The 26,223-nt window shown below is 33.0% G+C and overlaps 2 protein-coding genes and 1 long non-coding RNA gene across 4 annotated transcripts; 2 read left to right on the top strand and 1 right to left on the bottom strand.

Moving 5' to 3' along the window:
* The first annotated feature begins 1,575 nt into the window (after positions 1-1,575).
* LOC146913037 (uncharacterized) lies at positions 1,576-4,207 on the top strand. 2 transcript variants are annotated; one of them, XR_015013249.1, is made up of 3 exons: positions 1,576-2,368; positions 2,478-3,095; positions 3,787-4,207. It is a non-coding gene; the product is annotated as an uncharacterized LOC146913037 (long non-coding RNA). The 2 variants fall into 2 exon arrangements; XR_015013250.1 differs by having other exon boundaries at positions 1,576-2,796; positions 2,962-3,095.
* An 8,243-nt stretch (positions 4,208-12,450) lies between these two features.
* On the top strand, positions 12,451-13,089 carry LOC146913036 (uncharacterized). Its single transcript, XM_085720856.1, has one exon. The coding sequence runs from the start codon at positions 12,451-12,453 to the stop codon at positions 13,087-13,089; it is 639 nt and encodes a 212-aa protein (XP_085576982.1).
* A 974-nt stretch (positions 13,090-14,063) lies between these two features.
* LOC146913035 (histone acetyltransferase HAC12-like) lies at positions 14,064-18,166 on the bottom strand. Its single transcript, XM_085720855.1, has 12 exons — positions 18,003-18,166; positions 17,809-17,902; positions 17,505-17,730; positions 16,887-17,389; positions 16,495-16,764; positions 16,132-16,410; positions 15,907-16,035; positions 15,621-15,821; positions 15,344-15,489; positions 14,935-15,238; positions 14,209-14,511; positions 14,064-14,099 (listed from the first exon to the last, which is right to left on the bottom strand). The coding sequence occupies exons 1-12, from the start codon at positions 18,164-18,166 to the stop codon at positions 14,064-14,066; spliced, it is 2,655 nt and encodes an 884-aa protein (XP_085576981.1).
* Between the last annotated feature and the right edge of the window lie 8,057 nt (positions 18,167-26,223).

Here is a 26,223-nt window from a genome sequence, read left to right as displayed (position 1 = left end):
TTAGAGTGGATGTAAGTTGATTAATTTTGTTAAAATGTTTGCATGATATCTTATATAATAAAGCTTAACCTCTAAAGCTATTTCTAACCCTAATATTTTCCCCCCATTTTTCCCTCCACTTTTCTGAGCCATTGGATCTTGCACATTTAGACGCCATTCAATTTTAGCCATTGATCATCTTACTTAATTAATGTCAGCTGAATTTTGTTATCAAGTTTGCTATAATTTTGGCCAGCCGGATCTTATTATTTTTTTTTTGAATTCCTATCCTCCTTTTTTTTTTATTCCTATCCTCCTTTTTTTTTTTCGAATCCTTATTTTTTTTTGAATTCCTATCCTCTTTTTTTTTTATTCCTATCCTTCTTTTGGCCAGCCGAATCCTTATTATTTTTTTTTGAATTCCTATCCTCCTTTTTTTTTATTCCTATCCTCCTTTTTTTTTTCGAATCCTTATTTTTTTTTTTAATTCCTATCCTCCTTTTTTTTTATTCCTATCCTCCTTTTTTTTTTAGCAAATATTTTCTACACTTTTAGATTTGCAATTATTTCACATAACAAATTTCATCTAAAAAAATGCATCGCACCAATTTTATTCCCATCCTCTTGCCTTTTTTTTATGAAGCAAATATTTTCTACCCTAAATAATAAAGCTTAACCCCTAAAGCTATTTCTAACCTTAATATTTTCCCCCATTTCTCCCTCCACTTTTCTGAGCCATTGGATCTTACACATTTAGGCGCCATTCAATTTTAGCCATTGATCATCGTACTTAATTAATGCCAGCCAAATTTTGTTATCAAGTTTACTATAATTTTGGCCAGCCGAATCCTTATTATTTTTTTTTTGAATTCCTATCCTCTCTTTTTTTATTACTATCCTCTTTTTTTTTCGAATCCTTATTTTTTTTTTGAATTCATATCCTCCTTTTTTTTTATTCCTATCCTCCTTTTGGCCAGCCGAATCCTTATTATTTTTTTTTTGAATTCCTATCCTCCTTTTTTTTTGAATTCCTATCCTCCTTTTTTTTAAGCGAATATTTTCTACACTTTTAGGTTTGCAATTATTTAACGTAACAAATTCCATCTAAAAAAATGCATCGCATCAATTTTATTCCTATCCTCTTGCCTTTTTTTTTATGAAGCAAATATTTTCTACCCTAAATAATCCTTATTTATTAATTTTGTTACGTCTGCAGCAACTTAACCTAATTTTTTCCCTCCACTATCTTATATAATAAAGCTTAACCCCTACAGCTATTTCTAACCCTAATATTTTCCCCCCATTTCTCCCTCCACTTTTCTGAGTCATTGGATCTTGCACATTTAGGCGCCATTCAATTTTAGCCATTGATCATCTTACTTAATTAATTCCAGCCGAATTTTGTTATCAAGTTTGCTATAATTTTGGCCATCCGAATCCTTATTATTTTTTTTTGAATTCCTATCCTCCTTTTTTTTTATTCCTATCCTCCTTTTTTTTCGAATCCTTATTTTTTTTTTTATAATTCCTATCCTCCTTTTTTTTATTCCTATCCTCCTTTTGGCCGACCGAATCCTTATTGTTTTTTTTTTTTGAATTCCTATCCTCTTTTTTTTTTATTCCTATCCTTCTTTTATTTAAGCAAATATTTTCTACACTTTTAGGTTTGCAATTATTTAACATAACAAATTCCATCTAAAAAAATGCATCGCACCAATTTTATTCCTATCCTCCTGCCTTTTTTTTTTTATGAAGCAAATATTTTCTACCCTAATCTATTTATCTATAAAAGTTAACCCGAAAGCTTATTTTAGCTCTAATTTTAACCTAAACCCTATTGCTGAAATTTGCTGTTTTAACCCTAAAGCTTAATTCCGATTTGTTTAACCCTATTAACCCTACTTTTTTGCAAGCCAAAAATCGTATTGTTCCTAATCGTTTCCTACTAAACAGATAAACATAAAAAAAAATCACTCCTATTAACAAATTGTTCCTATCCACTCCTATTAACAAAATATTATTAACAATAAAAACAACAAATCTGTTGCATATCCACTCTTATCTGTCGCTACAGTCCTTCTTAACAAATTTCACTCCCATTTATCTGTTGCATATCCACTCCTATTTTTTTGACAATACAGATCGCTCCAACCTTTATTAACAAAATTAACAAAATTTTCTTGCATTAATTTCGGTCATTCCTGCCAACTACCCACTGATCCATTAAACATTTAATGTGGCCTTCCATATCTCTCCATGCAGCAAGTGAATTTGTATTCCACGAGAAGTCTCTCCAACTCCCCAATTCATTGTGTACACATGTCACCATGATTCAAATTCATTTTGTCTATGAGTCCGGTATAAATAGTGGCGTGCACATACCTTTGTGGTACAGTTAATCTTAATGGATTTCCATACAATTTCTGTTCTAATCAATCTAATCATGTTTCATTGAATATATTTGGTTCTAATCAGTTGCTTGGTGTTTTTTTGTGCAGCTCCTTTGAATCTAAATCCAGTCACTGATTTTGACAAAATTGAGAATGAATTACGACTTCAATACAAAAGGATTTGCATTCAGTTTCATATTAGGGATGTAAGAATGCAACAGTGTCGTTTTTTTTCCTGTGCTGGACTTGAATCAATGTGGTAACAATTTGTTATTCTCTTTTTATGCAAGGCGCTAGAAGGCCTACTCAAGGAGCAGCAAAGATGATCTTTAATTTCCTGTTTTCTGTATCACTCAGTTTCTTAAGGTTGTACCAGCGCCGCTCCTCCTGTTTACCTCACCGTCGTCTTGAATATTTTGTCGTTGAGGTAATTTTCTCTCATCATTTTTATTCATGTGCAATTCCTTTTCTTTTGAGGATAGTTGGTTTATCTTCAATTGTTGACCTTTTTCTTAATGTGTATCTGAATGGTTAAAATGGATTATTGATTCGTTCGAGGTACAAATTGTTTTCTTAATTTGCTTTGGAATAGTGAGTTTTAGGACTGTTCTTCATCGACAACATGGTTTGGGCTACAATTACATTGATGTTGTCCCTCCTCACTATTGCAGATTCAAGTGTGTATTGTCTTTAATATTCATCCAAATTCCCTCCTCTACAAATTATGTAAGTTGAATCATCTTTCATTTTCATTTTTTATTTTGTTTTATGGGTTTAATTAGAAACAGTTTAGTAATCTTTTTGGGGATTTTTACCAAAAAAATCCTTCAACAATGATTGATAAGGAGGATAATACTTCAGAGCCTTTTGATGCAGAGACAAAAAGTTGGGTATATTGTGTTATTTGAAGCCATCCGAACTATATAAAATTATAAATAGGATTTTACCTTTAATTTATCCCATCAACCTATAAATAGAGTGATCACTCATGACTCTGACATTGAGAAGGGCATATATAACTCCATTTTGCATATTAGTTTTAGTCCTTTTTATTTTTGAAATAATATTAGCTTTAGTCCTTGATATCTAAGTTCTTTGTATATTCCACAACATTTTTTCCCCAATATAATGGAATTGGGGAGCCAAAAAACTATATGTAATAGCACAAATCCTCATTTGAAATATATGAATATTTTTTTTTTTTTTACAAAAAAAACTTAAGTGTGTTTTATTGGATGAATATGAATCTTTTGTTGTTTTTTTTATGCATAAACTTTTGATCATAAAGATAAAATAGGGTGTTGAATAAGTGTTAGGGAATATGAGATGTGTACATGTATCATTGTGTTGTTGTTTCTTACAAGTTAAAGCTGTTTCTTTTTTACTGGTATTAATTTTTTTTCTTTCACATTGACAGATTCATATTGTAGCATTTTAGAAAGAGAATGTAACCAAAAAGCTTTTCAGAAAGAGAAAAGAAATAGGATACTCATAGCATGATTCTCAATGGAAGAAAGATAGTAGCCACGACCAAAAAATAGAAAGTTTAAGCCACTCCACATTATTATTGTTGAGATTCTGAAATGGAAAATTCTATTGTTTAATGGTAAAAAATGGGAAATTCTTTGTATATATCTCTAAACTTAATACATATATTTAAACTTATATATAAATAATTATTCTTCTGGATTATATAATTGACTTTAAGCCTCAATGTGGAATCTCTAACAACCGGTTTAGTCATCATCCAAAAAAGTACATGGGTACCATACCACCTATAAATGGTTGTTTAAAGGGATCCTATTGTAAACTGAAAAAAGGACATCACCAATTTTACTTCAAATTTTAGTTAATATTAGTAAAATATGTGGTTTTTTATAGTTAACGGGTCTTAATTATTAGTTATAGTTCTACTTATTTTGATTTTCGAGATCATGCTAACATGTGTGTTAATTTTCCTTTTAAAAAAAATATTTTCCTAACTTTTGTTATCAAAAAGCAAACAAATAAGCTTAATAAATTACTCCCTCCGGTCACATTTATAAGCAAAAAATCACTTTTTAGATTCATTCAATACTTAATCTATTTGGTCAATATATAAACCAAATTCATTATTTATTCAATGAACCTAAAAAGTGCATTTTTGCTTATAAATGTGACCGGGGGAGTATGTTTTTGGATCTGCTAAAAGTAAATAGATGTTTTGGTAAGATTCAAATGTTATGAAGATTTTTATTTTTATTGCAACATTTATCTCTATTAATTTCTTTTGTAATTTTTAATAGTGTCAATCTGTTTTGTAATTTTAAATTTTTGACATTTCACCATCAAATAATGGCCATAACCGATGAAATCAATTTTCAATTCATTTTATTTTTTAATTTTTATATGACTTCTATTAAACTATATATGTTTACATTGTTGCGACTTATTCGTTTAACTTCTTCTTGGAAAGACCCATGCGGTAGCATGGGTCAAGAGTCTAGTTTATGTTATAGTTTTGAATTTTAGGGTTATTTTAAATTTTGGTGTTTGAGTAGATTTACAAGTAACAATATATTATTCAATTTATGAGTAGATATAAGTTGATTAATTTTGTTAAATTTTTTGCATTTTATGTTATAGATATGATTTTTAGAGTTTATGTATAATTTGCACTCTAAGTGTTTGATGAAATGTTTGAATGAGTTTTTCATTGATTGTTTAATTTTTTATGGTGTAGGTTTGAAACAATGACCGATTTGTTCAGTGTTTGCATACGCTTCAACGGTGGAAATCCTAAGATGTTCAAGGTTCGGTACATTAATGTCATGTTAAAAGGTCTCAAGGATCAACTGGATGAAATCACTCAACCCCAGAGACACAAGGAGAGTGAAATACATTTGGTATGAATGTCCAACGTTGGACGACGGTAGAATAACGTTCAGTCGATTAGAATTAAAGAACGACGACGACGTGAGGAACATGTTCTCGATTTTTTGGCAGCACAACATGGTTTCGTTTATTGATATGTTTGTCACGTTGCAGAGATCAACTGAAGATATTCTCAACAGTTTGATTCCGCCAAAAGATCGTGATTTGGTAGCGAATGCAACCTCCAACCACAACAATTGTCTTACCTCTGAATAAGATCAAACCTGTTAAACAACAGCTCTCAAGCATTCACCTGGAAGTTTTATTGTTCCTTTCAAAAATTAGGTAGTGCCTTTATTTTGTTGAAATTTAAATTAAATTCTTGTTAGTTTGCATAAGATGTTGGTATTGAAGAGAACACAACATGTATTATGCATAATCAGCTATATAAGTTATGATATCAAATTCCTTCATATAAGATGAGTGTCACAGAATGCACCTCGTTCTTTATGTGATGACTCGTCTTATATGAGGGAATTTGATGTGATAACATATATAGTTGATTTTGTAAAATACATGTGTTGTACGTTCTCTTCATTCTTATAAGACACTTTAGTGCCAATATTTTCAGTAAACTTTCAAGAATTTAATTTAAATTCAACATCATGGTGATGCTACATATATTTAGGGAGAATGTAATGTAACGTAGATGATTTTAAATTTGAATAAATACGCAATTTCGCTTCGAATTTGAATAAATACGCAATTTCGCTTCGAATTAAATCAATACGGAATTTCGATTCGAATTAAATCAATATGCAATTTTGCTTCGAATTAAATCAATACGCAATTTCGCTTCGAATTTAATCAATACGCAATTTCGATTCAAATTTATTCAAAACGCAAGTTTATTCAAGATTATTCAATAACAAAATGTTCCAAAATATGCAGCATATTCAAGATTATTACAAGCCATTACATTATTTAATCATCTCCCTCGTCGCTTATCTCAATTGGGTTGTCATCGACAGTCCCTGCGGCACCTGCTTTTGCTTGAGGACCAAAATAGCATGTCCTCCTGCTCCTCCTCAGCCTGGAATGGTTGTACACCGGCACCTTCAAATCATTTATTTTATGGAACCATCACATTCGATTCCGTGCCATGTCACAGATGATTTTGCTTTCTTCTTCTCACCACCCTCCTTTTTGTTCAACTGAACCTGATTCCGATACATATCTACATAGAGAAATCGGTGATCAAAACCTAAACTAAACCTAACAATTCTTTCACAAATTCATAACAACAACATTTCATAAAAAAAAACACTAAATCCTAACAATTCTACAACAATTCATCAAAACCTAAACTAATCCTAAAAATTCTACCACAATTTCCTAACAATTCTACAACAATATTATAAAATCATAAAATCATCAAAACCTAAACTAATCTACCATCAAATCATAAAATCAACAAAACCTAATTATGTGACAATTTAACCAAAAAAAACTAACAATTTAATCACAAAACAACATTGCAATATGATGATAACAACTTACTTGATTTTCTGAACGTAATTGGCGTTGAATCCGCAACAATTGGAAAAATTTGCACCTCTTGAACTTCAATCCGCAACAATATTGGAGTTTTGAAAACTCCTAGGTATGTTATGTTCTTATAACATACCATCGGCGCTTAACTACAGATGGAATCCTCGGCACTTAACTGCCGCCGCTTCCATCGATTGTTAGCTGCCACCGGTTACCTGAATATCGGTAGTTAATTGCCGAGGGTTATTTCAGTCATTTACTAGTGTTTTCCAGCCTTTAAAGAAGTGTGAACTGCAAATTTCCGATAGTTTTGAGTGCACGATTGAATTGAGTAATTTTAAATAAAATTCTCTGCAAATTTTTAGAGCATGACTGACTAGACCTGGTGGTCTGGTAAACGATGTATAAAACAGAGAAGACTTTTCAGAATTTCCAATAAAAAATCCATGTGTTGTCATTACGAACGTATTTTTGGAAGATAGGCAAACATAAAATGTGATAAAATGTTTCAGTAGAATTATATAATTTTTTGTTATTATTTTTTTTGACTTGGAAAAATATTTTTAGAAACTTTTATTAAAGAGTATGTACTATAGTAAAGAAATCTTGACAAAACTTTATTTATCTTTCGATCTGAACTGTGGATTACTACGACCATTTTTTTTCTTCTAAGAATCAGAGGGTTGACAAAAAAATATCGTACGGTATTAAAATTAATAAAAAGAACTCATTGCGAAGAAGAGAATATCACCTTTACTTATCTTCCGATCTGAACTATGGAAAACTACGATCATTTATTTAATAATAGGAGGGTCGACAAAAAAATACCGTAAGGTACCAGAATCAATTAAAAAAAACTCATTGCAAAGAAGAAAATATCAAGGATCCGAGCAAAGAAAATAAATTAGAAAAACTAAGGGCAAAGGCTATGCTCATATTGTTTTTCGAGAACTATATTTCATAAAGAGCTTGTAATTAGTTATCATATATTTTAGGGTTAAATATGTTTTTGGCCCCTATAAATATATCAACTTTTTATTTTGGCCCATCTAAAATTTTCCTTCAACTTTTAATCCCTATAAAATTTTCTATCACTATTTTTGGTCCCTATTTTTAAGTTAATTTTTGTATTTTTTAATGAAATTGTGTGGAAATGTGTAGAATATTGTAAAAAAAATTCCCAAAAAAACAATTAGAATTTTTTAACAAAAAATAAATTAAATATGAATTTTTAACCGTCAAACATATAAAAATTCATATTAAATTCATGTTTTGTTTAAAAATTCTAATTTTTTTTTTGGGAGAGATTCTATAATATTTTGAATTTTACTGCAAATTGTTTTTCAAAAATATGAATTCTACATATGAGTTTACTTTAAAAGTGGGACCAAAAGTGAAGATGGAAAATTGTTTAGGCACTAAAAGTTGAAGAAATTTTTTACCTCTTTCCACAGACGACGTCAACTGTACTTGCAAAAGTACAATAATTGATATTAGGGTTTGTATTGTATTGGTCATCTTATTTTCTATGTTATTATTTCCTCCTATGAAGTTGGAACTTGTTCTTCTACTCAAACCTATTCTCCTATGTTGGTCTAACGCTATTAATCCATTAGTTATGTTTTTACTAAACAGTTAGTTCAGTTCGCAAAGTAAATGGTACATGAAATGGGGTTCCGAGGAAAGAGAGGTGGATCAATATTTAACCCTATATTTTATATCTTTTCATAAAGAGCTTGTAATAAATTATCTATTTTATTTCTTTTCTATCTTAATTTATTTTCAATTTCTCTCATACCAAAATACTAAATAATCTTATTGTTTTCAATTTTTTTTTCTTTCCTCTGCATTTCCTTCATCAACCAAACAAAGTGTAAAGAATGGAGGGACTAACTTGTCTCAGTTTAATTTTTATTGGTCTAAAAGTTCCTTTTATTTTTTCTCATAGACTAAATTGAGTCTTGCGAATTTTGTTGGGGACTAAAAAGGGTTTTCACTCTTTCTTTTTTATATATTATGAGATTTTTTATCACCTTTTTTTTTTTAAACAGATGAAAAAGCATCAATTCATTAGAAGAAACAAAAAAAAAAAAGTACAAGATAGAAAAGGGGATCAAACCAAAACCTTTTCAAAAGGTGTTAAACTTGAAATTGGGCATATCCAACCTATTCCTAATGTACTCTCATATAATGAAATCAGGGATATAGTCAGACCAAAACAACTCAGGAGAAGGAAAAGAAAGACCAAGGTTTGCTAGGCTATCAGCACAAGCATTACCTTCCCTATAAATATGAGTCACAACAAATCTCATGTTTCTAATTCTAAACAAACTGGGATGGATTTAAAGGATAAGATGACAAGTTGGGAGTCAGATTCAAGCCAAACATTTTGAAAACCTTTAAGGTATGCTGTTTCAATCGCAGTCATTGCAGCCACCAATTTAGCATGTAGAGCATTCTTACTGCCTAAAAATTGAGAGAAACACCCAATGCACTCACCTTCAGAGTTCCTAAAGATACCACATGCAGAGGCTTTGACATGATTCTTGGTGGAAGCTCCATCTGTGTTAACTTTGATCCAAATAGCCAAAGAGGGACACCAAATAACTTCTGTAATGGATGGGGCATTAGGGGGCTTGATGTTGACCTTGCAAGCTTTAAGGATACTAAACTCAAGCATGTCACCTCTAGCAGTTTTCCTATTGTTATTGCCAGCAATGGAGGTTTTTGCTATGACTAAGTTGATGGCAGATTTCCAATGTAAAACCATGTCCTGGAATCTAATCTGATTTCTTCTAAACCAGATGATGTTAAGAATGTTAACTATACAAGCTTTAATTACTACTTTACACTGATGAGACCAATTTCTATTAAAAAGTAACCAAAAATCCTCCACTGAGTTGAATTGAATGGAGGTGTTGAGAAGGGAAAATAACCAGTTCCACAGTTTCATAGCAAAGGGGAATTGAAAGAAGAGGTGGAAAGCAGACTCACTTTGAGAATTACAAGAAGAGCACATTGAAGGAAGAAGAAAACCTCTTAACAAAAGATTTTTATCACCTTGATTTAGAGTAATTTTAATATAATAGAGGGTATAATAAAAAATTGTTAAGTCGTTAGTTCATTTTGTAAAGATGTACATTACATAAATATGAAGGGCAATTTACAAATAAGTGTCGCGATATATATGTAGACATAGTCTTGTATTCTTCATAAACCGTTAAGTTAAAGATGATTTTTCTCTAAAAGAAAAAAAAGTCAAAGATATCTATGTCTGGTGTGATATGTTAAGTTAAAAAGATTTTTATTTTTTTTTAAAATTACACTGTTTTTTACTCTTTTTTTTAGGGAAAACTGTGTGTCTTTTTTACTTAATTAAACTTTAACAAATTTTATATACTTCATCAAAGTTTATAAATCTACTACTTTGTCTTGTATATTTGATTAAATTACAAGTAAATTAACAAGTTTTAATAAACTTAGACACTTGTTAAATGTACAATTTTCTATAATTGTTTACCTCTAAATCAAGGAAAATATGACCTAGGACCGAAAATATTATCCTCACAAATGCTTTCGTAAATCTACTCCCTTTGTTCTTTTTTAAGTGTATTTTTCGGGTGAATTTTTCGTTCCTATTTAATTGTCTTTTTGATATTTTAAAGTTACGATTTGTCAATTATACCTTTTGTCAATTACTTTTATCTTTTTCAGTAAAACTAATTAATCCTATCTATTTGGAAAATTAATGTTTGTTTTTTTAAACAAAGTTTGTTTGTTTTTTTTAAAACAAAATTTTGTTCCAAACAAGGGTTTCAAGAAGAGTTAAAATTCTATAAATAAGATGAGTAACAATTGTTAAAAATTTCAAGTGTGACTCTAGCATTAGTTGAAGCCTTAACTTTGATTAAAGGAGTTGGAAGAAAGTTATTTTTTTCTTAACTTTTGATAAATGTGAAGTTGAAATAATTTTTATATTGACTTACAATAATTAAAAAGATGTGCGCAATAATGTTTGGACAGGACATAAAAGTGTGAGTGGTAGTTTCCAATTTGTTGTTGCATCTAGGGCATAGAATAGAACAGGGGTGCCTTCTTTTGCTGAGTTCACTTCTGACTGGGAGTGAATTATGCAATATCCTCCAGAGAATCGTTTTATGCCTAGGAATTGTATGAAGACCCCATATCTTTTTCCAAATAGGATGTATAGTCGTATTGCTAGAGGGGTTGATGTTTGGTGGAGACTGCCATTCTTTGATAGCCCTATATCCACTCTTGACCGTGTAAATGCCATTAGTTTCAAATGTCCACATTAGTTCATCTTTGATGTGATTGTTGATAAGGGGGATTTGTTCAATATGTTCCCTGTCAATAGGGAGGAAATGGGATTGGGGAAGGGCAGAATTCCATCCATAGGGTTCCTGTAGATTAAGGTCTTGAACTCTACTAATTTGGGGGTTAGCTTCTATAGGGGTGAATACCTTTAACTCTTTATGGCTAGGAATCCAATTATCTCCCCAAACCTTAGTACTATTGCCATTTCCTATTTTCCAGCAGCTACCTTTGTTAATAACCCAAATAGAGGATTGGATGCTCCTCCAAGCAAAGCTAGGATTACACCCTGTTTGTGCCTATAAGACATCTGTATGAGGGAAATATTTAGCCTTAAAACACCTTGCAATGAGAGATGAAGGATTGGTGTAGAATCTCCATGCCTGTTTGGCTGCATGGCCAGGTTGAACTCTCTTAGGGTTTTGAAGCCCAAACCACCATCAAACTTGGACTTAAAAAGATTTTCTTTTTTGTCCAGTGAATTTGCCTGTTAGGACCAGTTGTTCCTCACCAAAATGAACATACTGTTTTTTCAATTTTGGAGCATAGGCCTTTAGGAAGTAAGAAACATCTCATGTAGTAAGTAGGAATAGCTTGAGCAACTGCTCTGATAAGTACTCCCCTTCCTTCAAAGGAGAGACATTTTTCTTTCCACCCTTTTAATTTCTTCCAGATTTTTTCCATAATAAACTGAAAATCTTGCTCCTTAGATCTTCCAAACTGGATAGGCATCCCCAGGTATCTATTGATGTTGTTGCTGATTTTAATAGGGAGCTGATCTTGAAAACTTTTCTTGAAATCTTGAGAAATATTAGGGCTGAACACCATTTCTGATTTGTCCAGATTTATAGTTTGACCTGAAGCCTCTTGATAGCTTTGTAAGATAGACATAATAGTTGTTGCTTCTGCTATTCTAGCTCTACAAAATAAGATATTGTCATCAGCATAAAGCAAGTGAGAGACAGCTGGGGCATTAGTAGCAATAGAGACCCCTTTGATAGAGCCATCCTGCTGAGCTTTATTAATCAAACCTGAGAGAACCTCAGCACAGATAATGTAAATATAGGGGGATAGAGGGTCCCCTTGTCCGAGGCCTCTTTGAGGCTGAAAGGGCTCAGTAGGCTGCCCATTAATGAGAATAGAGAAGGTAACACTTCTAATACATATCATAATAGTTTGGTTTGGTTCTCCTCTCAACATTAAATTTCCAGAATTTCCAGAAACAACATTGGAAGAGTGGTTGTTTGATATAATCTTAAACAAGGATGCACAGATAATCATTACAGTAGCAGCTATAATCAACTCTATTTGGTTTGCAAGGAACCAATGTATTTTTGAGAATCAAATGATACCTGAAGATGAAATCATTCGTCGCGCTATACACAGTGTTTTAGAGTTCAACAACGCGACCCTCCCTGCTCCCTCAAGCCTGATGCCTCTCAACTACAGAAATCACAAAGCTGGAACTCACAAAACAGGAACCTCTACTCGCTCCTCGAGATGGATCAAACCAGATCCAGACTTTGTAAAAATAAACTGTGACGCGAGCTTGAAATGCACAGGGTACTGGGGTCTTCACGCCATTATCCGAAATGAAGAAGGTCTGGTGATGGCTTCAACAACTTGGAGGATTCCTGGTAATGAAGAAACGGTGGTTGCTGAAGCTTGTGCTATGCTCAAGGCCATGCAACTAGCGAAGGAGTGTGGCTTCAGAAAGGTCATTGTTGAAGGAGACAGTGAAAAAGTCATACACATGATAAAGAATGAGAATTGGATGGATAGATCTTATCTTGGTCTGTTTATACAGGAAATCCAATTAGTCAAATCAAATTTTGACAAATGTAATTTTCGTTTCACCCATAGAGATAACAATAAGGTTGCTGATAAGTTGGCTCATCTAGCCCATACTGAGCCAAATTTGGTTTGGATGGAGGAGGTACCAATAGCAATCTCTGATGTATATTTTCATGATCTCATGAACTAATATCATATCGTTTTTATTCAAAAAAAAAAAAGATGTGCGCAATATTTAGAAAATTGACAATTGTTTGTTAAGAGAGAGAGAGTGTGCAAAAGAATAGGAATTTGTTGGAGAAAAAGATAATAATTGTTTGTTACGGGAGAAACATAACATATTAAATTTATTGGAAAGATAAAGTGTATGAAATAGGAATTTATTGGTGGATCAAAATGAGGGTATAATAGGAAGAAAAATTGCAAAAATACACATTGTTATTTTGGTGTTAATTTTCTAAAAAGACACACGGAGAGAGTAATATTCTAGTTGTGTTCATCTTAAGATATTATCCTGAAAATGATTTTTACAAACTAGTATAAAAAATGTGAATGTTATATTCTCATCTTCACTTTCCCACAAACATTTGTGGTAAACTTAACAAACCCCGTGTTGAACTTAAAAATTTAACAAGTTCATTAACTAAATATTTATAGATGGAACCATAGTGTGCAGAAATTTTTGAAATCCTTAAATACTCACATTCTTCTAGAACCTGCACAAAATTACCAAGCAAGCCGACACAAACAATAATAGCAATAAATGATAAAAGAAGCTATAAACAGGACACCTCAAATTTTAACGTGGAAAACTTCTCTCAATTTGAGAGAATAAAAACCACGGGACCTAGTCCAGCGAAAAAATTCCACTATATGTAAAGTAATGAGTACAACCAAGAGTCTTCCTAGTTTCACCATAGCTTAGCTGAGCTTCAAAATATCACCCAGTGTAGAGTGGCTTATATATATATATATGTACAAAGATTCATTGAATTATGTTGCTTCTCACTACAGCTGGCATGAACGAACGTCTTTTTAATTTAATGACAGTTTGGATAATGGCATCTTTGAGTTTTAGGCAAGCGACGTTGAGACACAAGCTGCAAAACCTCCAGCAATTCCGGGATTCCAGTAACCCTAAAAATATTAGCCGCGTCTGCGTGTTTACTGCAATCGAATATAAGTCAGCAAGTAAGCATGCTGTGACAAGGAAAGACGGAATATAAAATTTATCAAAGCGAAATTTTGAACAATCCGTAACAAACAAGTAATGAAAACAATAAATCTCAAGAGATAACTATGTTCTTACCAGCACCGGTTTCTGATTTAACTCGTCTTGATTCAACTTGTGTTGATGGCAATCAGCATCTCTCTTCAGAATAGTATTCTTTAGATGATAGAGGATCATCATTGAGGAATACTTGGCATGGCGGAGTGTATCAAACTGAAAATAATTCTTTTGGCAGAAGCTCAGAAAGTTAATTCTATTTTCAAATAATGCATTCTCAAGGATGATATCATTCTCTTTAGTGTTGACGGGGATATCATCCACAGAGAACTGCAAGTGTGCTACAATGTAGTTTTGCTTCTTAGGCAATATAATTTGGCCGAGCTGATTGAAAAAGAAAAGGAAGAAAGATCAGATTACAAGGACATATAATGTAAATAACTTCAAATTTCATACATAAGAACATTGTAACATATTCACTTGAATATAAAAGCATATCAGTTTGGAATGAAAAACTAAGGGTATATTTGAAAGGATAATCCTATATCTTTATATAAATAGCAAGATTTGGCTCTACTGCAGTTGGATTACATGCATTTGGGACATTGGTGACCATTCGATGAAAGATTGGACGGTCCAATCAAGTCCAGTATGCATTTTTTAAAATCACGCATTCAGGGAATTGATTTATACTTTTTTCTTGGACCGTAAAATCGAGAGTCACTGATGTCCTGAATGCGTTAATACAGCTGGGAATCCAATTTACTAATAACCAATTCAAACTTTTAATATAGAAGATTGACATACCTTTTCCATCACCAGAATGTCTTTTGCTTTTCCTTTGGGAGGATTGACGTATCCCATGGCCTTTAAAGATCTACTTTTCAGTGCTTTCTTCAATGCATTTCCATAGTCGCCTCCGCACTCTTTTTCAATGATCTCGGCATGATCTATAGCGGCAGCAGACCAGCAGTCTCCATCAAAGTACGGAAGACGAGCTGTTGTTACCTTGGAGTGCCGTGTTTCAGTAGAAACGAACAAATGATCATACATGTTGGTTAAACCAACAACTACATTTTCTTTAGTGGCCTTTGAAAGCATTGAAAGATACCTGCACAGACAAAGAATATAAATACTCAATGGTTACACACAAGCTCATGAAAATTCAACACACACATGCGCATACATAGGGAGGGGAAAAAAGAGAGGGACTGACCACTTCCGTAGCTTATCATCCTTTGGCGTCTTCTGATTTTTCGGATGGCAATTTAGAATGTAATCATCCCCTTTTTTCTTAGGAGCACATGCATGAATGTAGCAAGTTGCAAAACCTCGTTTCTTACAGAAGTCAAGGTACCCGATCTGATGATAGAAAAAAATAAAGCATAAATACATTGACCAATATGTCATGGAAAACAATTAGCAACAATAGGAATCAAGTGAAATGTCATCTAAAGTAAAGCAATTAGCAACAATTCTTCAAATCAAATTACCAATATCTCATGGTAAACAAATGTACGAAGTGCTTCTCCGCTTGTAGTCTGTCTTCGAGGTGTAAAATGATTGACAGAATCGAGATATGAAATATATACACATCGTTGATTGGGATTTCCACATTCCGAGCCAAACTCCTGGACATACATCGCAAATAAGCATACATCTGCTCCTTCAATCTTCTGAAATAGAAGAATAACCTGAAACCACAGGAAATTCTGTTATTTAATCTGAAATAGAAACGACAGAAAGAGAAAGCTAATCTGTTAATCACTTTAGACTTACTCTTGATCTATAAGAGAATTCAGAAGGGTAATTCTCCTCTGGAATGATGTCCCGAAACTGCTTGTTCACTGTCAGTTGTTTGTCAACAGATATCACTTCTCTAACAGTGAGACTTTCGGCAACTTTAACCTACAGTATTGGAGTTATGCGTGACAAATCAAACAATAATATTCAATAAATAAGAATCTGAATCAACAATATTAAGAAATAAAGATGACTATTTACCTCGTTAAGATTTTCATTCCCTTCAATTTTCTGCCTTTCTTCTCTCTCTTGCATTAGGCGCTCAAAAAGTCTTTTCTCTATATGGTCACTAAGCACGGTTTTCGGCAGGTCCTTAGTGCCAAAAGCAGTCCAAATATCTTTTAAGGGGATTTGCATTCCATTTTCAATCTCTTTTAAGAGGCATAAAGGACATGTATACACAGAATTGCAGTCCAAATCTTTGTTATAGAGTGCACATATTTGATGCTGCCATCTTTTGCATTTATTGCATTCAACCCACTGGAAGAAATAACAGTCATAATGAGTTAGTTTGAATTTCTCTATATCAAACTGAATTATATATTAAAGGGTATTAAAACTTACCGGTTCATTAATTACTTCATCATTTGTCTTTCGTTCAAGAAGTTCCTTTGAAACAGATGTCCCGTTGAATGTGATGTGTCCGCCTTTAGACTTATAGCAATCAGAGCAAAAGCAACACTCTGGATCAAATTCTTCTCCTTTTTTACCGAAATAGTTAACATTTCGATTGATGCATTTGCCACAACTTGAACAAAAGATTTGTATGGGTGAAAAGGGAAGTTCATTCATTGCACATAGGTTGCATGTGTCGTTGTCGACCGCAGTTGTACTCTGTTAAAAAAGTGTCAACTTCAGGTTAAAGCTATAAACAAATACTCTATCCTCATTTTCATAACAAAATCTTCATTAGGCTTATACAATGTAATGAAAACACAGGAAGGTGGTGTACTAACCTGAACAGATTGCTTTTGCAGACTTGTAATATGTTCGGTTATTTGATCATGTATGAACATATCAATCAAGGAAACAGCATCATTTACTTGATTGGCATCTGTCCCCTCCTGGTTGATTCCAATTCTGTCTTCTTTTTGCTCTACATCAATAGGAATTGGAACTTGGCTTATGACAGCATGCGTATTGTCATTCGCTTCAATGTCAATTTCCATTGGATAATGATTGGTTTTGTCTGTCATGCCATGTCTTTCAAGATCATCTACCCCTACGTCAGCATCATCATCATCATCAATAATAATAACATCCTTATGTTGAATAGAGACATCACAACCAGACTCTATTTTCCGTCTTTTGTTGTTGATATCATGAGCAAGATTATCCTGAATATCTAACTTCTGTGATTGACATTCACTGAAGAAATCACTGAAGTCTATACAAGACCAGATGTCAGGAAAATCATTGGAAAATTCTTCAGGTTTTCCCATTGTCATATCAATCTCCACTGCATAATTAAAACAGGAAACACAAAGTCAATAATATAGCGGCAAAGACGAAATCAATATTCCACAAATAAGGATTGAAACTTGAAAAGAAATCACAATCTAATTTTAACATACAATTATGTGCATGTTGTTGAGGAACATAGCTTCCACCACCAGAAACAGTTACGTTATAAAGCACATCTGTATCAGAAAATGTGGGGATTGATTCGGGAAAAGGAGACAGCTCATGAGATAGTCCCGCTTCAGGCACGCCATAATAAGCATTGGCAAAAGAGATTGCACCATCATCCAGTTCAGCTGCCACACGTTGATTCAATGTCTCGAGGTTCATATATGCTTCCTGCCAAATATGCAGAAAAACAATTGAGCTTAATCAACAACATACAATAGCTTATTGCCTGAAATGTTATTAACAAACCTTTGAATCAGCAGACACAAATAGCCTCCATTCCAGAACAGTTGCAATTTTCTCATTATTATTTGGATTAACTGCAAACTGGATCAATTTTGAACTGAAAGAAACAAAATTATTTGTTAGTAAAGTCTCAACTAAATCAGAGTATACGATTGAATTAAATGCAACCATTTTAATGTGAAACTAAAATCACCTACATTTCATTTCTCATCCAATTGCGGCTGTGTATCCCTAGAAGACGATCACGCCAGTTTGTGGAGAACCCTCGTTGTTTTATTAGATATTGATTGCTTAATTCACCAAATGCTCTCTTCCGTTGAATATATGTGAAATGTGGTTGAAACTCTGTTGGTATTTGCATCTTCTGACTGTGAAACCAAAAACATAATCAACAAACAGTTATAGAAAATCAAGACAAACATATTTCCTTTTTAGAAGTTTGATTATTTATATTTTCAATACAATTTATTTCTTATTTCCTTTTTTAGTTTCTTAACGTATGTCTTTAGGGCACAAGTAAGCATGACCCTATAAATTTAAGCGTATCGAAATTGCAAACACACACTCAAGTTTCTCTTTAATTAATCATTTTGGTCCTTGAACGTGTCTTCTTATTATTGTCAATTTAGTCCATCAGATCAAATTACATGCAAAAGAGATGTTTGATGATGTATTTTCAATTTTGATATATGAAGCACAAGACACTTCTCGGATTAGGCGTGTCCCCGTGTCGGACACGTGTCATGTCCGACACCGACACGACATCGACACATATAATTACTCTGAATTATGTGATTTTCTCAAAATATTAGCGGTTTCGGATCATCAGTGTTTGTGTCGTGTCCGGTGTTAGTATCTGTGCTTCATATATTTTGATACATTCACATACTATAATAGTCACGCATTCAAAGGAACCTAAATAACTATTTACCTTAAACCCTAAATTATGAGCTTAAACCCTAAATAAGAAATCATTTAATTCTTTCACAAAAATTTAGCCATAATATCATAATCGGATTACAAGTAGTAGCACAAATTTTAATCGATCGCAATTTACCTTTAATTAAAAATTACGGCTCGTTTGAAGGGAAATAGCGATTAGGGTTTTAGGGAGAAAGTGAGAGAATTTACGGCTTTGAAGAATTTTAGGCTCGAGTTTTGAGGGAAATACCTTTAATTTCAAATTTACCCTTCTTTTATACCATTTTGTTTAACCCTTTCAAAAAACATATTTTATTTATTATTTTACTATTTTTTATAAAACATTTCATTTATTAATTAAAAAAGTTAAATCCTATTAAAATAAAAATAAAACTAATATTATAGGGATTTATATTTTTAATTAAAAATTAGTTAAATCATATTAAAATATTACAATAAGTATTTTGCATTGACTAACCAACTAAACCTAACCAAACTCCGATACAAAATCTGGTGTATCTATTTATATACAATAATCAAAGTTTAATAAATCAAATCTAAACTAATATCGTCAAAGTTCAAAATCTTTAAGTAAAAAAATTAATGATATCAAAATTAGGATTCTCATTGAGTAAATGAATTTATCATAAGCATTCCTATTTTTCCTTTTAAATCTATATGGTCAAGAAATAAAGAAACACTAACCTGAACAATAAGCGGTACCAAACAAGCGATGAATGTTTCTAAAAACCCAACAAGCGATGAATGTCTCTAAAAACCCAACAAGCGATTAATGTAAGTAAGTAGTTAGGGTTAATTTGTTTTGTTGTATTAATTGATTAATTTTTAAGTTTTTTTAGGGGGTGAAAAAAAACTTAAAAGATTAATCTTTTAAGTTAACTTCTCGTTTAAGTTATCAGAAAATCTTTATTAAAGAAAAAAAAAACTAACATGCAATATATTAGGTATTTGATTTAAAACTTATCATTATTTCATTCTGTTTCAACTTCTTTTTTCTTACCCCCTTCAAAAATAAAACTTTTTTATTGAAGTGAAATCCTATTTCAAGTTTATTAATTTAAATTAGATAGATTTAATATTTAAATTTAAATTATGATTAGATCTAATTTTGGGGAAGCTATTCTTTTCCAATTTTATTTATAATTTTATTTTTTGAAGAAATTAAAATGGAATATATTAACAATAACAGAGACGCCTCAAGATACAAGATGTCTGACAAATAATTACAAAAAATGAGTGTCAGCCGATATCCAAACAAAACAAATGGTCGGACCGCCACTGCTCACAACCATAAACAAAAGAGGCGTTATTCGCCTTTAACCACCAATAAAAATGAAATTTAACCTTTTCTATAAGCTCCGTAATAGAAGAATGAACATTATTAAAAATTCTATTATTACGTTCTTTCCAAATGAGCCAAAGACACAGCAGCCACAAAAGTTGTAGAAATGATCGACAACTCCTCCTACCGCCTAAGTAATTAGTGAATTGTGATAAATGAATGTTTAGGACGTTATGATCAACACCTGAAAAACCAAGCCACAATTTGACATGCTGCCATAAAGAGCCAAAAAAATCACAAGTAATAAAGAAGTGTTGCACACTTTCAGTATGTCTGCATCCCGCCACACAAAAAGTATCGTCCACCTGAATAATGCCTCGATTCCAAAGATTGATTTTTGTTGGCAACCTGCCGCGAAGCAACCGCCAAGCTAAGATAGAGATCTTTGATGGAACCTGAGGGTGCCAAATGAGTTTCTCTGATTCATCCAACAACAGTGGAACCTGAGTTGAGAGTATCTGGTAACCTGAACGCATTCAGTATCCCCCATGAATATCAGGGTGCGACTGCCATTTATCTGAAACATTAATCTGCAAAGTAACATTAGCAAGTAACAACCTACACTCCGCTCCCACGCCCACAACCTCCGCCTCCACTTCCACGCCTCACCCCCTCGTCCTAGCCTAAAGAGAACATCGATGCAACTGAAATCGACTTATTCTCTGCTAAACAAAACAACCAGCCAAAACGCTGACAAAGAGGAACCTCCCCTAACCACGGATCCTGCCAAAACAAAGCGGCAGCCCCATCACCCACCTTTATTGCTACCCTCTCTGAGAACCAACTATCACCGTCCTCTCCAACACCATCTCTAATCCTAGCCACCTCCCTCCACCAATAAGAACCACTTCGGTACCTAGCAACCAACACCCTATACCAAAACCCATCTCTATCAACCAACATCCTCCAACACCACTTTCCTAACAAAGATAAATTAAACTCTCTTAACCGCGTCACCCCTAGACCTCCGTGCTCCTTTCTATTTATAATTTTATACTTTTTTACCTGGTTAATTTTAGACTTTAATGTAGTCTTGGTTCTCATATTTTGGTCAAACCAAAGTATTGATCTGTCATGACCAACTCATAATTTTGACTCTTCAATTTGATGACATGACAATGAATATTCACTTTCCGTATCATTTTAATTGATCATGATTTTGATACCTATCCTTAAATGCGTAATTTTGTTCCTTTTAATAGAAATTTTGACACCACTAGAAACTTTTTAGTCTTTCCAAAAAAACTTATATATTATATTGTTGAAGAACCAATTGTTTATCTGTCTCTCTAGATTAACCTATAAAAAAGGTGGTTGCCACAATTGAGCAAGGTTACACAAAGTTGAGTTTGTGTTAGATATGAATATAAAGTCTATGGGATTCTAACTCTAAAACGAATATTACATTATAAATATTATATCAATCCAATCCAAATACAATAACTCTCAATAGAGAGGACTTACAATTAGGCAAAATTGTTCAAAGCTTTTTTAAATTCTCTTGAATATGAAATTGTATTTTTATTTCTTTCTTTTCTATCTTCTATGGAAACCAACTTATATGAACATATAATCACAATATTGTATGACCCTAATTCATCTAAATTTGAGCACATTAGCTAACAATATATAACTAAGGCACTCATCATTATTGATTTAGACTATCGTTATCATCGTAAGATTCTTTATACATATTTAGAATCTTTTGATTCTCTAGATTTTGTAGACCTCATTATCTTAAATGAAGTTCCCTTTATAGAGCATGAGAAGAGAGACATTTCAAAGAAAGTCATTCGAGTTCAACCCAACATTGAATGTATAATACAACTTTACATGTCGTCATTGTCAATCACGGAGCGAGAAAAAATGTTTGGATGAGTCACAAAAATAAACTATAGTATATATATACACACAAAATTTATATTTTAATAAGTCTTAACCAAAAATTTGATCATCACAAAATTTAATTACATAACTTAAAAATTTAAAATAATTATTTATTCATCTCGAGTGACTTGAAAATTGTGACAGTAACACAGAGAGGAGGCCACTTGAAAATTGGGTCACAATAATTTTCTTTGTACCCTACTAGAGGGTAGGCCACTTGTAGCATTTTGATATATCTAATTTTTGCTTAATAAAAAATAATAATTGTTAATGTGCAATTCACACCCTTATTAGTGGGTGCACTATTTCTAGTTGTATAATGTTGTAAGCTTCTTATATAAAATTTTAAATCAATTTAACTTTTATTAAGTATTATCTTATATAATTATTACTGAAATTATTAATTTTAGGTTTTTATATCATATATTAAACTTTTTAGTAGCATGAAATATCTATGTTATTATTTTTTGTGTAATATTACTTACTATAAAAAAATACACATTTTGTTAACAACAAAATTTATTAAAACCAAATCATTGCATAAGAACAGAGATCGGTACGACAGAAACAAGCAAATGGCATCGTATATAGGCGGAACACGTAAAAGTAAGGTCTAAAGCCTCATACATCAAAGCACAAAAAAAAAAAAAAAAAAACACCATCCAACCGATGTCTATCACCAAACACAATAAAAACTAACCACCTATATCAAGACCAAAACATCAACATCCAATCTCATACAACTGTATAACTCAAGTTGAGTCAGAACCTCAAACGCCAACGTGAATACCCACCTAAACTAATTTCAAACACTTGACGCCCACTACTCGCATGAAAACCTCCAAAAAAATATCAAACGCCTTCTCTTCCCACATCTGAGCCCAAATAAACAACCAAAAAAACATGTTGCCAATACAAATTTCACTACCAATCTACCCCTGGTCCGCCAAAGAGGACACCATAACAAGTCCAAATAACAAATTTTTAGAAATTCACTTCCGATCTCGAAGCAAAAGTGATGGGCCCATATACCCTAGAAACATATCCTTCAGACACTCCTCAACTCCCAAAAACATTACAATACAACCCACAAGCTCCTTATCAACATCGCCGCATACCTAAAACTACACCACCTAAAACCCTCCACCATGCAAGAAAGACATGGTTAATATTTCAACTTCCAACTCAACACCAACAACCACCACCTTGTGATACTCATCACCAACAGCCATTGAAATCACCATTAACTCAATAAAACACAGTTCCGCCAAACTTAACAACCCCAACTCTCTATGAAAAAAGACAGATCTGTTGCACCGGCACCGACAACCAAAACTAAATCCATACCCATACATCTCTTCCATCACCACTAAACACCACACAATTCGCAACTAAAAAAAACATATATATTTACTTAATATCAGTTTGACCCCCCGATTGATCCCCCAGTCTTACCTTTAACCCTTGAATTCGTGAATAAACTGGTTCAATGTCTGATCCGGTTTTTATTAGCTTGATTTATACACATTAATGGCATTTGAAGTTAATAGTTAATTGTTGGAAATTGGTTAATGGTTAATTGTTGCAGCTAATATGATTTAAATTGTTGGTAGATTTTTAAATTATGTGTTGCCTCATAAAATCGAACTAGCAAACCAACTCAAATTTCATTGGTTTGGTTTTTTTATTTTATTTAAAATCTAAAGTCAAACCAAACCAAATCGTATGTGCTGAGGTTTTTTCAGGGCTTATTTCTAGAGCTATTGAAAGGAACACCCTCCATGGTATCCAAATTGCAAGAGGAGCTCCTATTATTTCCCATTTGTTTTTTGCCGATGACTCTCTCATTTTTTGCAGAGCTAATCAATCAAATGCTGCCAATATACAAAGTATTCTCCAACTATACCAAGATTCTTCTGGTCAACTTGTGAACTTGGATAAATCAGAGATCTCTTATAGCCGAAATGTTCCTAATGAGAAAAAAATTGAATTCCAAAGATGGATCCCCTTTAAGGCTGTAGAGACACAATCAAAATACTTGGGACTTCCCTCCTATGTCGGGAGATCGAAAAAAAAGTGTTTGATTTCATTCAAGATCGCGTGTGGAAGAAGTTAAAAGGTTGGAAGGAGAAATTTCTTTCGTCAGCTGGTCGAGAGGTTTTGATCAAATCAGTGGTTCAATCTATCCCTACCTATAATATGAGTTGTTTCATCCTCCCATTGGGGCTATGTGAGCACATTGAATCTATGATCAAACAGTTCTGGTGGGGCTACAATAAAGGAGAAAAGAAAAAGTTTCATTGGATTAATTGGAATAAATGTTGTCAACCCAAAAGCAGTGGAGGCATGGGTTTTAGAAATATCAAAGATTTCAACCTTGCTCTTCTTGCCAAACAAGGCTGGCGTATATTATCAAATCCTGATTCTTTGCTTGCTAGGTGTTTAAAGGCTCGCTATTTTCCACGTGGAAATTTGCTGAAAGCGAGCCTTGGACATGTTCCAAGCTATACTTGGAGAAGTATCCATGGAGCTTTATGGGTTCTGAATCGTGGATGTGTCTGGAGAGTGGGAACAGGTCATTTCATCAACATTTGGGAAGATAATTGGCTTCCTCTTCAGAATGGCTACAAAGTGTGGTCTCCAAAGCCACCAAATACTGAACTTTCTCAGGTGTCTCAACTTATTCATCATGATCTTGGAATTTGGAATGCACCATTGATAAATGCAAATTTCTTGCCTTTCGAAGCCATGCAAATCCTTCAACTCCCTTTGCCAACATCAACACATATGGATTCTCAAATTTGGGGCCCTAACAAAAAAGGCATTTTCTCGGTTAAAAGTGCATATCACTCCATTAGGAAGTGGGATGAATCTGATCTTTCTCAAACTTCTACTTGTAATTCCAACTCAGAGTGTTGGTCAAAGCTTTGGAACATTCGCACCATCCCAAAACATATTCATCTTGCTTGGAGAATTTTTCATGATAGTCTCCCCACAAAAAAGAAGTTGATCCATAGAGGAATGATGATTGACCCTTTTTGTCCTCGTTGTGGTAATGCTGAGGAAGATTTGGACCATGTCTTTAAAAGGTGCAACTGGGCAAAAAAGGTGTGGTTTCAATCTCCTTTGGGTGTTCGATTAGTGGATTCTCCCCTATCTTTTATATCTTGGCTCGATCATGTCATTTCTCATTCAACATTAGAAGTCATCTCATATGTTCTTTCTTTATGTTATGGTATTTGGTTTGCTCGTAATAAGTCTTGTTTTGATGGGAAACAAATTTCTGCGGAGGATATTGTTTGTAAGGCTTGGAATGTAGTAGATGACTATAATTTAATGTTGAACACACATGTAACATATGATTATCTAGAGCCCTCCAATTCTCCCATTTCTTGGAACCCCCCTCCTCCACATTGTTATAAAGTTAATGTTGACGCTGCTGGTCCGATTAACAATATGTGGGGTATTGGTGTTGTTGTTAGAGATTCAGATGGAAATGTTGCAGCAGCAGCTACATGGTCTGTTGAAGCACTTCCGGATCCTGATATTGGCGAGGCATTGGGTGTAAGGTTAGCAATTCAGTTTGCCCTAGATATGGGATTTTTCCAAGTGATGTTTGAAGGCGACTCCCTAAATGTGGTTCGTGGTTTTCACAACCTCTCAAATAATCAATCTTACTTTGGTATGGTTCTTGCTGATTGTAATCGTCTTAGTTCCCGTTTTAATTCTTTTTCATTGAGTCATGTTAAACGTAGTGCTAATACGGCGGCTCACTTTTTAGCTAAATTTGCTTTAAGTTCCTCAGATACCGTTTGGATTGAGGAATGTCCTCCTTGTATTGCTTCTTCTATTGCAGCCGATTTGGTTGCTTAATGAAATCTTGTTTACGTCAAAAAAAAGAAGTATAGCTGATACAATGAGATTTTGAACAGTTCTATCTATTTGACAGTTGATGATCCATATTGTATGAAGTATAGATCGAATAATATTTGATTCTGCACGGTTTTCACTTTCTATTGGATTTGTTGACAGTTTAATTTGGATTGTTTTGAGCTTGAACACCAATTAAAAAATCATTTGTCAATGTTTAGAATAAGAATGTACAATTTTTTCTTTTAAATAACTAAAAATGTATTTAAAAAATCTATGCATATATATTTTTTATTGATAAAATACCCTTTGTATTTCAACTAGTTTCCTTTGAGACATAGGCCAACAAATACATGGTAGTGAGAAAGAGGCAGAAA

The sequence above is a fragment of the Medicago sativa genome, chromosome 6 (genome assembly GCF_051527215.1).
Source record: "Medicago sativa cultivar Bolivia chromosome 6, Bolivia_mono, whole genome shotgun sequence".
NCBI classification, from domain to species: domain Eukaryota; kingdom Viridiplantae; phylum Streptophyta; class Magnoliopsida; order Fabales; family Fabaceae; genus Medicago; species Medicago sativa.
The sequence above is the reverse complement of the archived record's forward strand: the minus strand, read 5'-3'. Positions and strand labels throughout refer to the sequence as shown.